Source organism: Rissa tridactyla, chromosome Z (assembly GCF_028500815.1).
Source record: "Rissa tridactyla isolate bRisTri1 chromosome Z, bRisTri1.patW.cur.20221130, whole genome shotgun sequence".
Taxonomy (NCBI): domain Eukaryota; kingdom Metazoa; phylum Chordata; class Aves; order Charadriiformes; family Laridae; genus Rissa; species Rissa tridactyla.
This window is the reverse complement of record NC_071497.1, coordinates 74,003,270-74,017,782: the sequence shown is the minus strand read 5'-3', so window position 1 is coordinate 74,017,782 and position 14,513 is coordinate 74,003,270. Positions and strand designations below refer to the sequence as shown.

Sequence of the window (14,513 nt, the reverse complement as noted above, 5' to 3'; positions counted from 1 at the left end):
TATATATATAAGCGTTGGCAGATGTTTTTGGACTTGTTAAGAAAAAATTAGATTTGTTGGGGTAGGCATCTAGAAATTAGCTTACTTCTCAATATCTATACCAGGCCTATATTCTATGAAAAACACCTGTAGTGGCTTAGACCAAGAGTCTGTGTATCTTGTCTCTGAGCTCTCATTCAAAGAGATTCTATATCATGTTCTTGTTGATATGCATAGGCCATGTAGAAGTTTTGCAACCCAGTTGTCTGAAATCACCGTAGTCCCAAAACTCGTTCTTTGCCTGCTATCAGATGTTGCAGCCCCAGCATGACCCCAGCAGCCTGGACTAGTGGTTCCTATAGCCATGGCTATCATCTGATGGCTACGTGGCCAGCAGCAGTCACTGGGGCATTTGGTGGCTACAGCAGCTCTAAGCCAGCAAAGCCAGCCAGTGCTGTAGAGGAGGTCAGACAGGTAATCCACCTATGGCTATAGCACGAGACTTGTCAGTTTGATATGGAGGAGTTGTTGCAATGCGCTGTCAATCAGACTGGTTCCAGTGAGGCACTAAAACAAGGGAAAAGTAAAAATAGTGTTCTTAAATTCCCAGGAAGAAAAATCAGTGTTGATATAGGAACAATAGAAGTCATAGACCGCAGGAATTAGAAGGAAAGGCAAGTGGGCACTTGACTGGAAGAGTAGTCTGACCAGATCAGAGAATCTATTTAGTGGTGATTGGTTCTAAATTAGCAGACGAAGAGGTATCTGATTTGAACTCTGTGAGATTTCAGAAATTAGATCTTACTTGACAGAGAAGCTTGAAGAAAACTGACATATAGTCTTTGAAAAAGAAATAAATATACAGAGTAGTTAAAAATTACTTTCTGCCTCCATTAGACATTGAACCAGAAAAGATTTGCAGATTGAAATTGTAGCTTTCATGTAGACATTAGGGTCAGATTTTTACCTATACTGCATAAAACTTGAATGCAACACATGAGATCATTTAGAGTCAAATGAATGCCATCACTTCAGAGTGCTTTCATTTGCTTCGTGTCCATATGTATAAGCATCTACTAAAAGAATCATGTTCAAATTCTTGAGTTCTGGCACACTACAAGTTGGACCCTGGGAGAACAAATATTTTACAATTATTGACACATCTCTATGGGGAGCACAGGGTGATGCCAGTCAGATTTTCATAGGCAGGAGCTGAAAGTATTTGACAGTAACATCACTTCATCCCAATTAAATCTTTGATCTCCACCATTTCAACCAAGTATCTGCTCTAAGTACTCATTATTTTTAAATGCTCTTTTCATATTTTCGCTCTCTGAATTTGAAAGGTTATCAAGAAAAGTTACTGTCAGTAATAAATTAAGAAGATGAAAATGGGAGCGGAAATTAATTGTTAATACATTATTGCATGTCAACCAAATAGATTTATGTATGCTAACTTGTAAGTTTTGGTCGTAAATTTTATGACTACACAACAGGACAGAATTCTTTCATTTGTGTGTAAATTAAACAAGGAAATAGAAAAATAGAAAAATGTGATATAGTAATTATGCATGAACAACATGAAACACAAACACATTAATGTTTGACCACTGGATGCCACTGTTGTCTCAAGTAGGTAAACTGAAAAAAAGTTTGTATTATGCTTTGTCAGTCGTAGAACTATTACTAAGATGTCCCATTTACGATATTTATGAGTTCTTCAAACACTTCACAGTAGTCTGCAAAGTTGATTTAAAATGTTAGGTCAAAAAATTGTAGTACCATTTTTATTTTGTCTCCCAGTATGCCCAAAAGTTTCAAAATTTTTCAACCTTACATTTTAGTACTTTGTCCACTCCTGTTTGTATGAAAGATAGCTACCAATGCTTCACTCCCCTATCCAATAAGCACCCTTTTGGAATTATGAGTTCTGGATCCTAATTTATCCATTGTGTAGCTCTAAATTAATTGCCTTTTCATATGTTCTTGTTCCACAAAAATTTACTGGTTCCTCTTTTTAGGCCTACTCAGCATGTCAAAATATTTGATCGCTTAGAATATCAAAGTTCTCTACCCTTCAGTTAGCACAGAAAAGGTCTCTCTCAGCTGCTCTGAAGTGTTCTAAAGGAGCATCTTCCCATTTCCTTTGTGAAGAGCACATTCACCTAGATGAGGTGCTTTGATTTCTCACTGAGCCAACTATTTGCGCCATACAGTTGATGGCTTGTATCACAAATGACCACTCTGTTAGGGTGGCTCCTTCAATCCCTTGTGAATTAGGGTAGAAAGATCCTCTGGTGGAATACTTATTGCTGTACTAATCCATGGACAAGGGTAAGAAGTTGCAAATAAAGAAAACAGTGAAGGATATTGACTTGTAATAGGAAGCAAAGTCAGTGTGCCCTCTAATCTTCTTTGAAATTTTAATGAAGTACTAAGTCCAAAGAAGCGGTGGATAGGACTGAGGCAGCAAAGGACATCATGTCTCCTTTTATTGCCTAGACTTCATGAATATAACAGACAAATGAACAGATTAACTTTTCAGTAGGCAGTGCTATTGGAAAATTTTATTACCTGAACTGTATCAAATGACACAGCATGAATATGAAAATATAAAGGGCATATGAAGTCATTACTATTGCATTGTTTTCCATTTCAGTTGCATGCATGATGATAATTCAGTGTGTAGAGAAATAGTGTACAAACAGTACACTACAGATCATTTCCCAATTTAAGTCCTTAAATTTGAATACATTTCATAGCAGTTTTGCTGCATCTGAAACAAATGTCCAGGGAATCAGAATTTCCTCTAAAATTCTGCTCTAAGAATGATACTTGGCAATGGGGCAAGCTGATGCTTTTGGTTAGAATCAGAAGTAGTTCTGGACTGTGAAAGTAGCAAGGCAAAATTTTAGGTTAGGTTAAGCATTAGTTTAGATACCAAGAACAGTTTAGTGAAGTGTGGTAGTGAGAAGATACTATTATGTTTTGACAAGTACTTTGAAAAATAACATTCCACAGCCTTCAAAGTGCCTGTGCACACCAACCGTGCTTCAAGCAATGGTTCAGAATTGTTTTCTTATAGTCCTGAACAAGAGATTCTAGTCATGTCCCAGTGAGAACACTGAAACTGTTACTTAGAAGTCCTGTATTTCCCTCTGTTCTGAATGCTTCCTCATATTCCCAGTCTTCTGAATGCAGGAGAATTGAGGAGATAATTACCCAAATCCCAATAAAGAAGGAAAAAGTTCTTCAGAGGAATAGACTGATCAAGGATCCAGCAGAGTATGACTGAGAATGGGGACTGGTGAAGAGCAGGGATAAGTTAAAGATTTGAGGAAAGGGTATATCTTTACATACAGAAGCAATTATTTGAAATATGCTGGAGTTTCTTTGCATGCAGGAGATTTCCAAGTTAAAATTGAGTTAAGCTGAGCAAAAATATTTTTACTGAGTATCTCAGGTAAGACATATTTAGAATTCACTTCTATAGTTACACAATTCTTATATAGTTAGCAAAAATAGTGCTGTTAAATAGATATGTATGTTGTTCCGGATTTATGTATCAAATGAGCAGGTAAATACTGTTATATGACTCCATTCATGTTTCTCATATCAGACACTGATGAGTTGTCTCTGAAATAGTTTATAAGCTGTGGTTAATACTATTATTTTTTTATCTTTTAGGAAGCTTACCGGGAGGAGCAACTTATTTACAGACTAATGAGACAATCTCAGCAGGAGCGGAGGATTGCTGTTCAACTCATGCATGTTCGACATGAAAAAGAAGTGTTAAGGCAAAACAGATTTTTCAGGGAAAAACAATATGATGAAAGACGACTGAAGGAGTTCCAGGAAGCTCTTGATAGAGAAGCGGTAAAAGATTATTTGCTTCCTGAATTGCTGCAGGGCTGTTACAGTACCTTCCTGTTATAAAATGTTACTTGTATTGTCAAGTGTTAGAGTTTAGGACTTTTCTAGGGACAGAGTGGTCTAATGATCAGTATATTCTTTTATCAAGGTTCAACATTACAGCTAACTTAATAAGGGATAAAGCTGAGCAACTTAAAGTCTAATTTTGCTCTTTTCTTCCAAACTAATTTTAACATTGTAGGAAAACATCTCTGTACACTGAGTTTAAAAGGCACAGCCTTGCAGATCCAAAATGACAAAAGACAATGACATAAGATTTTGTTTCAAGAATTGTGTTTTTCATTTGCTTTAGGTGTAATCTGTTGATACCCATTTTTGACAAATGCTGGAAGAGTTTCACTCAGGAGTGCTAATTTCTACCTCGGAGCTTGGAGCTGATTAATAAATTAAAAGGAATCATAACCCTGTGGCAAAGTGCCAAGTGCTACGCTCATACTAGGCCATAATGTGATGGTAGAAATCTTATTTTGCCCTTGCCAAAAATGATTAGCAGCTCCAAATCCTCCAACACAGCTGGAGTGTTATGTAATCAGCAGCTATAGCTATTGATTACATCTCTTTAAGTATGCTTTCAGCCAAAAGGGACACACCATCAAAGGAACTACTGGTAATTTTCTACCATGACCAGAAATCTTTCTCAAATATTGAACAGCATCAATAATATCAAATTATTTACAGATCAGAATCTTGTAAGTTAAATTACTTGTCATGTATTCTAAATGACTATTCCATTGTGGGTTTCAGTGGAACTAAGCCTTTACCAATGCATCTGCATAGCTGTTCCTTGGGAAGGGTAGACAGCACCATTTCATATTTCCCTGCCCCATAAGCACTCAAGATGTTCTTAATCTGTTTGTCATGAAAGAAGTAATATATTTCTCCTTTATTTCATTATATTTTAGCAGTTAGAAAGCAAACAAACTGGAATTTATAGAGTGAATATATGTTTTGAAATTTGTCTATGTGTTAATCTGCTTGCTGGCTGTCCAAATTTGGTGGGAATCTAGCTGTTTTAATTTCTTGACCTAAATGAGCAAGTTCATTTTTGTTTCCAGGACTGTGCACTTCTGCACTTTGATTTTCTTTGCAATCTCAAATTTACTCTTTAAAAATAAAATTCTAGGCTCTTGCAAAACAAGAAAAAATTGATTATGAAGAACAAATTATCAAAGAAAGAAAACGTTATGAGAAAATTGCTGTTGAAAGATCTCAGGCACGTTACAAAAAGCATTATTCTATATGTTGGGAAGTGATCAACCAAATCATTGATTTGTCAACAAAAGTAGGAGAATATCGTCTACTGACAAACAAGTGAGTATGGTAGCTGTTAGGCAAAAGTAGCAGCTGGTAGGTTGCTATTAGGCTTCGTTATTCAGTCTGGTTTAAGCACCATAACGTCTTATATAAATCCTTAGATATCTTACAGGACAGGTCCAATTAGATTGTGTAGGAAAATGATGATATTACTTTTGTGTGAGGATTCACTGATGTGTAATAGAGGGTGAACTAATGCTAAAGCCTTAGCATAATTTCTTGAAAACTCATCTAACTTGAATCCTTAGGAGACCAAGATCCACTAGTTCTACAGCTTGTGGAACTACTGGTTTCCTTTTTTATGAATAAATTCCTTAGTTTAAAAGTTAAAAACCGAGTGGTGGTCATCTCATTCTAGATTGCTCCACTAGCTGAATGCTTCCTCAATGTAATATAAACAGAATGAATTTCCTAAGATTTATCAACCTGCCTGGACAGTCCTAAGAATAGCAACTCAGTCCAAAATCTCCCAAGTCCTACATGCGGTGATTCCGTCTTCTGGCGTGCCATAATTACACAAGGTTTCTGAGAAGGTCCTAAAAAGGCAGTAACCTCCAAGTACCTGTGCTGTAGGCCTGTTTCCAAAATCACAGAGCGGGGCATTGTTGCTGTTGTTCTTTCATTAATATTCAGTGATTAGACTATGGGGTAAGGCCTAGAGCATGAGAAAGTATGCAAAAAATCTTCATTGCCTTTTAGTGTAATTGTATGTTAAAATAATAGATCTGTAACCATATGAAATACATATGATTATATTTTATGGAAATTATATAAATTTAGGCCCAGTAAGTACCTGATAAAATATTCAGCATAAAATATTCAGTCAAATATAGACACAGTTTAGTGGTGATTTGATCTACACATTTAGTGATGGTTCCATTGTTAGTGTCACATTTGGTGGTACTGGGTGGTGCACAATATGTACAGGTATTTGAAATATCTTTTCTAAGTATCCATATCAAGGTTGCATCTGCATTTACTGCCACTGTAGGTATGCTTTGTCAGTCCTTCTGTGCACTTCATTGTGCAGGATGCATACAATAGGTATTCAATTATTTTTGAACAATGCATGCAGAGTTTATTTAAAGTTATGACATTCAACTATCCACAATCATTACTAAAAGAAAGAGTGTCCAAATAGATGTAATCTTAAGAATTAGTAGAAACTTCCATTTTGACCATTTGTTAAATTTAAGCTGTTATTTATATTGTTTATTTAGCAGCCATAGGATTCTAATGTGACATATATAAATATACTGTTTGCATTTAGCTTGCTACTATATGCAGTTTTTCTTGCTGTTTCATATAAATATTTTTCCTTTCTAAAAGAAAAAGAAAATGAGTTTTATTACCCATAGAATTCTAAATTAATCTTAGCTTTCAGGAAAAAATTCTATAGATTTTTGTTGAGAGGAAGCCTTACCCCACAAAAGGGAAGAATATTTTGGAGCAGGAAAAAATAGCTGTAGCAAAACTGTTACTAGAGTGCTCTGCCAGCCAAATACTGTGTGATGACACATTTGTGAAAATACTGAAGCCTCCAAGTGCCTACAGCTGTCATATAAGTAACCAAACACTTATAAAAAGCTGTAATAATTATAGAATGCATTATAAATTATATTTGGCTTAGCATATGCTTGTTTCAGGATTATAATTCTTGTAAATTGGGGTCCACTATTCTCAAATATTTAACCCCTTTAGTTTTCGTTTTGGAACTTAATTCTGTTTTTGGTTTTTTTTTTCTTCTGCAGCAGAATTCCATTAAAACTGATGCTTGATTGGAAGGAATTTTTTTTTAATGGAAAACCAATATATGAACAAGCTTCAATTCAACCTTTGCCAAATGAACCAAGCCAAGAAGAACTTGTAGAGCTGAATAAAATGAATCTGTTAGATGAAAAAGATTATGATGAATACAAGGTACATCAAACTGATAAGACATAATGGAAGATAATACACCTTGATTTTTCATAATCATAAACATTTTATTGTGATGTTTCATTTCATTCTTTCACTTGTTTCTGATATCAGATTTTGACATGCATTTTCTTTTCATTGTCTGCGGTTCTATATGAAATATATGGCTATATTTTATGTTAGTAGCATTGGAGAACTGGTGCAATTTTAAAACACCGTTATAATTTCATTCTTGTATATAACGTTGATTATAGTTCTCTCTTGAGTTCATAGGACCAACATTTTAATTGCAATGCGATTGATTTTTAGCTAATTGGAATTTGAATGTGTGGTTAATGCTACCATGTTTGAAAATGCAACAGAAAGCAGCCAGCAACAGCAAGTAAAACAAAATACTGTATCTGTTACAAAAGCTGATAGTCTTAATTTCAGCAAATTTGAGTGAAAGCTTTCTAACAAGATTTTTTGGTTTGTGTGATCCATTTATTTTAAGATGGTAACATTTCTGAAAATTTTTAAAAATGGATGACATTTTTATTAATGTTCTCTTAGAACACAAGTAACTATTTTTCAGGGTGCCTTAAAACTTTTCTTCAATTTTAAAACACATTAATGTAGTTTCACAAGTTAAAGATGAAGGATGAATGTTTTCCTGTTAAAATGTATTGTACAATTTTGTTCTAAATTACGTTAATTATGCTTTTCTTTGGAAAAAAAAAATCCTGCTACATATTTAGTCTTTTCAAATAATCTGTTTAACTATAATATGGCAAAATTATGGCAAATATTTTGTCTTTGACTTGTTCAGAATTTATAACTAAAATATATATGTGCTTTTATCCACATCCTGAACCAATGGTACATTTTATTTTGCAATGAATACAAAAATTTGTTAAAAGTTTCTGTGATGAATGCCTGACAGATCAATTTACTTTGTTTTCAATCTTAACATATGTTTTTTCTGATTTATCTATTTGTAAGGTCCTTGTTCAGACCATATCAACTCATGTAATGAATTTCATGATCACTTTCTTTAGGTGAAAAAAGGCATATATACAAGACTATCAGGGAGAACACACAGGACAGAGAGGCAGGAAACAGTTAGTGGGAAGCACTAATGAAAAATAAAGTTTTTCAGTCATATTGTTGTTTATATTACAAAGTCTCAGTAGTCTCTAGATGTAAGGGCACTGACTGTCGCAAATATTTAATATCCCATTTAGAGCCTCTATTTTGCTACCAGTCCGTTTCAAATGCAAATTCACGTAATTAATTTTTTTCAAGATGTTGTTAGTCTTAGGCTTTTCTGAATCACTGCTCGTCAAAAGCTAGTATCATATGACGTGTAAAATTGTTGGCACCAATTCATACCTGTGTCTTCTGAAAACCTAAGGGAACAGCTAATACCTTCAAAGTATTGCTTCTAGATAAAAGTCTATTGGCAGGCCATTCTGGGAAAGTTTATGCTGATTTTCTTATCCCTTGAGAAAAAAGCCCAGCACATTCAATTTGACATCTCTCAACGATACTCAATTTACATTAGGAATACTGACCAAACACGTCAAATATTTTTAATAAAATACAAGAACAAAATACTGTGCTATCAGTCCATTGCACATTCCACATTAGATTGAGCTTGAAAATATTTGGAAGCTACCACATCATCAGTTGTGACTAATCACTTAATAAATTAATGGAATCACCCAAAACAAGCATAACAGTAGGCACTGCTCAAAATATCAATTAATTTCCAGTTTCAATTGAGAGTGTTGACTAGGAGTTATATAACTCTCACCTGGATACCTGAAAACTTTTTTCTGACAGGTAAGCTACTTTATCTCAAGACAGGTACAGTCTAGCAATCTTCTGATTAAAAGGGTAAGAAATCTGAGAGGTGAGTATTGGAATGGGGAGCCCATTCCATTTGGGATTCATTTTTCCTACAGGTCTAAAAGAATTTAAACCAACTGTTCCATCTCTGCTTATATATTAAGGAAGAATGCTCCAGATAGGACAAGGATTTGGTTTTTTTAAGCATGTCTTTTCACTTACATATTAAGAAGTATGTTTTCTGAGATACATTATAGAGGGGATATTGTGCAACCCAAAAAGACTTTTTTTTTTGGTTGGTTTTAATGATTAAAAATAGGTGATATTTTAATTTAGTGTTATAGTGACTTACATTGTGTTGTTCTATCTAATGCACTTATCTTCAAAGTCAACACTGATCAAGTTCTGATACTAGAATGTGTGCTGTGGCAATACATCATTCATGATAGTAAGTTCAGGAAAAGATTGCCTATTCTACCTGGAACATGAATTCAAAACATGATCTTTCAGCAGAACTTTGCAACTCATAGCTTCTGTTGATGGGGATTAAATATTTAATTTATAGAATGATACAATTGTTTATGTTGAAAGGGATGTGGAGGTCATTTAGTTCAACCTGTTTGCTCAAAGCAGGGCCAGCTTCTGTGTCAGATAAGGTTGCTCAAGTATGCGTCTGGTCAGCTTTCAGGTATTTCCAAGGATACAGATTCCACAGACTCTTTGTGCAATCATTCCTGTACTTAACCACTCTCATTGTGAACATTTTTTTCCTTCATTTTTTTTTCATAGTTGGAATTTCTCTTGCTGAAACATTTGTGTTTGCCTCTCAATCCTTTATTGTGCACCCCAAGTGCAGTGACAAGCTAGAATCTAAATGAGAGTATTGTTAGTCCACGTATCTTCTAAACAGATGTTTAGTAGCCTGCAACCAAATAATAATTAGTACGGGATTAGTATTATCCTGCATACTAAAAACTGACTTTCCTAGTGTTATAAGATCCAATGCTGGTAGAGTATATATTAGAGTAGCAAATGTGCAATTCCGTGTTCAATTCTTTTGACTACATCCCTTCATTCTTTCTTCCAATGTGATTGTTAGTGAGAGCATCTTTACTAGCAAAACCTCATTAAGCTCTATGCTGGTAACTCATACCACTGATAAATTTATATCGGTTTTAGAATAATTCCTACTCAGTATTTCCTTCCCTTAAAATCGTTTGAATTGTATGGTTGGTTGTTTGTTTGGGATTAGTGGTTTTGTTATTTTTTTTCTCTTTATTGAATATGTGTTAGGCAAATATATATATTTGAAATCTTTGTCCGTGAAGGAGGGAGGTGATTGTCCCCCTGTACTCAACACTGGTGAGGCCACACCTCGAGTATTGTGTCCAGTTCTGGGCACCTCCATACAAGAGAGATATCGAGGTGCTGGAGCGAGTGCAGAGGAGGGCAACGAAGCTGGTGAAGGGCCTGGAGAATAAATCTTATGAGGAGCAACTGAAAGAGCTGGGACTGTTTAGCTTGAGGAAGAGGAGGCTGAGGGGAGACCTCATTACTCTCTACAACTACTTGAAAGGCCATTGTAGAGAGGTTGGTGCTGGTCTCTTCTCACAGGTAATTAGCGATAGAACAAGAGGGAGTGGGTTCAAGCTGCAGCAGGGTAGGGTTAGGCTGGACATTAGGAAAAAATTCTTCACAGAAAGAGTGGTCAGACACTGGAATAGGCTGCCCAGGGAGGTGGTGGAGTCACCATCCCTGAATGTGTTTTAAGACTCATTTAGATGTGGTGTTAGGGGATATGGTGTAAGGGAGAACTTTATAGAGTGGAGATGATGGTTGGGATCGATGATCCCAAGGGTCTTTTCCAACCTAAATGATTCTATGATTCTATGAAAATTTTAAATTATTTTTATGTAATACTGGGCAATGATGTTGCTCATCTTTTAGAGTGCTGAATATTAGGATACTGGGCTTCTATTCCAAAAATCTGCTACTGATTCATTCTGGGGTATTAGTGAAATGATTTGTCATGTTCTCGGAATTAAAAAAAATTATTCTAGGAATCTATGAAAATGCTTGTAGGAGTACTTGTCTCTCTCAACTAGGTATTAGTGAATATCAATAAATGCTTGATCATTATGACATAATTATAGCTTTTAACAAGGGTCTATTCTAAAAATATTTTATTATTTAGTACTATTCAGATTTGTTTGACGTATGTATCATGTTTGTGTATAAATCCATGTATCTAGAAGGAAGACAAGGCATATTGACAAATTATTTGGTAATTTGTCATTTTTACAGAGTATGACAGGGGAATGGTGCCCAACTGAAGAGAACAGTGAAAACAAACCTCCTCCTAATAATAACATATTGGGTCACGTGCTTCATAGACTGATGGAGATTTTCTATCCTCCAAAACCCAAATCTTCACCACCTCTGTTTCCTCCATTTCCTATCAAGGGATGCATTTTGGGAAAACTTTTTAGTGGAAAAACCACCTGTGTAAAGTTTATTGAAAAAGGTAGAGTTGTTTGTGGTTTTTTTTTCCTAGAATTCTTAAAAATGTTTATTTGCATTAAAATCCCACTCTTACAATGAAAAGTGTTTGGGCAAATCCTTGCATTGCTAGTCCTTGAACTTCAGATGCATCTGTATTTTGCAGGGGTGGGTTGCAAGTCATTCATCCATTATCTTCCAAAATAAGGTTAAAAGCACCTGATCTTGAATATAGTGTTAATATAGTATTACTTCTGCACTGAGAAATTGAAAAAGCTTTTGGCAAACTTTTCTGGGGATGTTTATTGTGGAAGAGACTACCAAGATATCTGTGTGATTGTGGATACGCACCATGCAGTGGTTACAGAGAGGAGACAGTGGAAACAACTCATGTCAAAAGGCCAAACGAAATAATTAATTTAATTGCCAGTAATAGGATCTGTGTACGTATGCTCAACTCAAACTGCAAAGTTATCTAATTTTTTTTGTATTAGTTTGCAATATTCAGGTACTATCAGTTGATACTCTGGTTCAGGAGGCCATCCAAGCTTTTCTTAGAAGTGAAATGAAATGCGAACACAATGTGATTCCACAAGAAGCAGAGAATTCGGTGGAACAAAATGAGGTAAGCATTTTTGTAAATTTTGGTTTTGGCTCCCACAGGGAGATGAGAATGAAATATATAAAGAAGAAAGCATATTGTTTCAATTTTTTGCTCAATTTCAAACTTAATTCTCTTTTGACCTACAAGGCTTCAAGAGTCAGATTGAGTTGACAGTCTTGTTTTTCTTGTAATATAGAGTTTCCTTTCTAATCCATTTCCTTTCATAATTGATACAAGGTCCAGAAGAACTTATCAAAATCACCACTGAAAGTTCTAAAGAAACTCCAAACGGAAACACGTGTCAATGGAACCCGAGGTATATATACAGTTTATTTAAATATATTATATATGTATTTATAAAATTAAATTTTAATTCTTATCTTATTAGATTTAAATGGCGATTCCCCTTTCTTTTGTATATTTGAGGTAGTATCCGTGTCATCTGACTTTTCACGGTAGTCTCCACTATGAATTTCCTTTTTCCACACATTCCTAGTGTCGGGGAGCAGCAAGTGCAAGCTGCTTCATGAAGGAAGGTGAGATAGGTGACAAGACCAATAGCAATGCAGGAAGCACCAACATTCACCAACAAAGTGTGGGGGTGTCGACTGAAGTCAGGGTCACTATCGGCTCCAGAGACATTGGTCAGCATCAGCCTCAGACTGGTGATAACCCTGCAATTCTGCCAATGAAGCAAGTCTGAGGTCAAGCTGGAAACTCAAGTCAGCAGGTGTGGACCAAGGTCAGAATCAAGGAGACAGGATACGGGGTGCAGACATGGCTGTTACACAGCTCTAATTTACCACAGCCAGGGTCCACGATGAGAGCTTCAGCTTAAAAGCAAGCTTCCAAAGCAAGGAAGAGCAAGCCCTCACCTCTCCTCACTTTACCTTTCTTTACAACAGATCTTATCAACAAAAGAACAGACACTGGGCTCAGCCACCTAAACTCATAATTACAGAATGACTGAGGGTGGAAGGGACCTCTGGAGATCTAGTCCAATCATCCTCCTCAAAGCAGGGTCACTACTGCAGGTTGCTCAGGAGTTTGTTCAGCTGGATGTGAACATCTCCAAGGATGGCAACTCCACAACGTCACTGAGAAAAGTGTTCCAATATCTGTAGCCCTTACAGTTAATATTTTTATGTTTAAATGAAATTTCCTGTGTTTCAGTTTGTGTCTGTTGCCTTTTGTCATTTTACTTGGCATGACTAAGAAGAGTCTATCTTTTTTTTCTTTAGTCCCCTCCCCACCACAGATATTCCTACACATTGATAAGATTCCCCTCAGGTCTTATCTTCTCCAGGCTGAAGAGTCCCAGCTCTCAGCCTCTCCTCATATGTCAGATACTCCCAGAACGTAGCATTCATCAGGGCCTTTCTCTGGACCTGCTGCGATACGTCCATGTCCTTCTTGCACTGGGAAGTCCCAAACAGGACACAGCACTCCAGATATGGTCTCAGCAGTGCCAAATCTTCTTATTGTGATCCAGGATGCTGCTGGCCTTCTTTGCTGCAAGGGCAAAGAGCAAGGGCTCGCTCATGGTCAGCTTGTTCTCCTCCAGGGCCTCCAAGCCCTTCTCTCCGCAGCTGCTTTAAAGACAGTTGACCCCCACCTGGTACTGAAGGCATGGGGTTTTCCACACCAGATGCAGGACTTTGCATTTCCCTTTGCTGAACTTCATGAGATCCCTGTCAGCCCTTTTCTCCAGCCCATCAAGGTCCCTCTGAAGGGCAGCACAACCATCTGGTGTATCATACACTCCTTCCAGTTTTGTGTCGTCTGCAAACTTGATGAGGATGCACTCTGTCTCAATCACGCAGGTTGTTAATGAAGATGTTAAGCGGTATTGGTCTCGCAATCAGCGCTTGGGCTACACCACTGATCACTGATCGTCAGCTGGCCTTCACACTGCTGATCACAACCCCTTGAGCCTGGCAGTTCAGCCAGTTTTCAGTCGACCTCAGTGTCCACTTACCCAGTCTGTACTTCATCAGTTTGTCTATGAGGACGTTAAGGAAGACAGTATCAGAAGTCAATGTAAACGACATACACTGATCCTCTCTCAATCACTGAGCTCGCCGCCTCATTGTAGAAGGTTGTCAGCATAGTCGGGCATGACTTCCCCTTCATAAATCCATGCTGACAACTCCCGGTCGTCTTCTTGTCCGTAATATTCTTGGAAATGGTTTCCATGCTTATTTGTTCCATCAGTTCCTAGGGACTGTGGTGAGGCTGACTGGCTTGTACATTCCCAATTCCCCCCTCTTGCTTTCCTTGAGGAGTGGCGGTTGCATTCTTCTAATCCTAGGAATCTCCCCACTCACCAGGACCTTGCCAAGACTATTAAGAATGGCTTAGTAACCACATTGGCCAGTTCCTGAGCATGTGTGGGTATATGCCATGAAGTCCCACGGATTTGTGTATTTCCAATGTA

At 36.8% G+C, this 14,513-nt stretch overlaps 1 protein-coding gene across 1 annotated transcript in view; it reads left to right on the top strand.

Moving 5' to 3' along the window:
* Positions 1–14,513, top strand: part of SPEF2 (sperm flagellar 2) — a 69,689-nt gene that overhangs the window by 15,230 nt on the left and 39,946 nt on the right. Inside the window, exons 8-13 of the mRNA XM_054185793.1 lie at positions 3,667–3,855; positions 5,036–5,223; positions 6,978–7,146; positions 11,278–11,497; positions 11,967–12,097; positions 12,314–12,392. Coding sequence (XP_054041768.1) covers positions 3,667–3,855; positions 5,036–5,223; positions 6,978–7,146; positions 11,278–11,497; positions 11,967–12,097; positions 12,314–12,392 — 976 coding nt within the window. The remainder of the gene's footprint in view (positions 1–3,666; positions 3,856–5,035; positions 5,224–6,977; positions 7,147–11,277; positions 11,498–11,966; positions 12,098–12,313; positions 12,393–14,513) is intronic.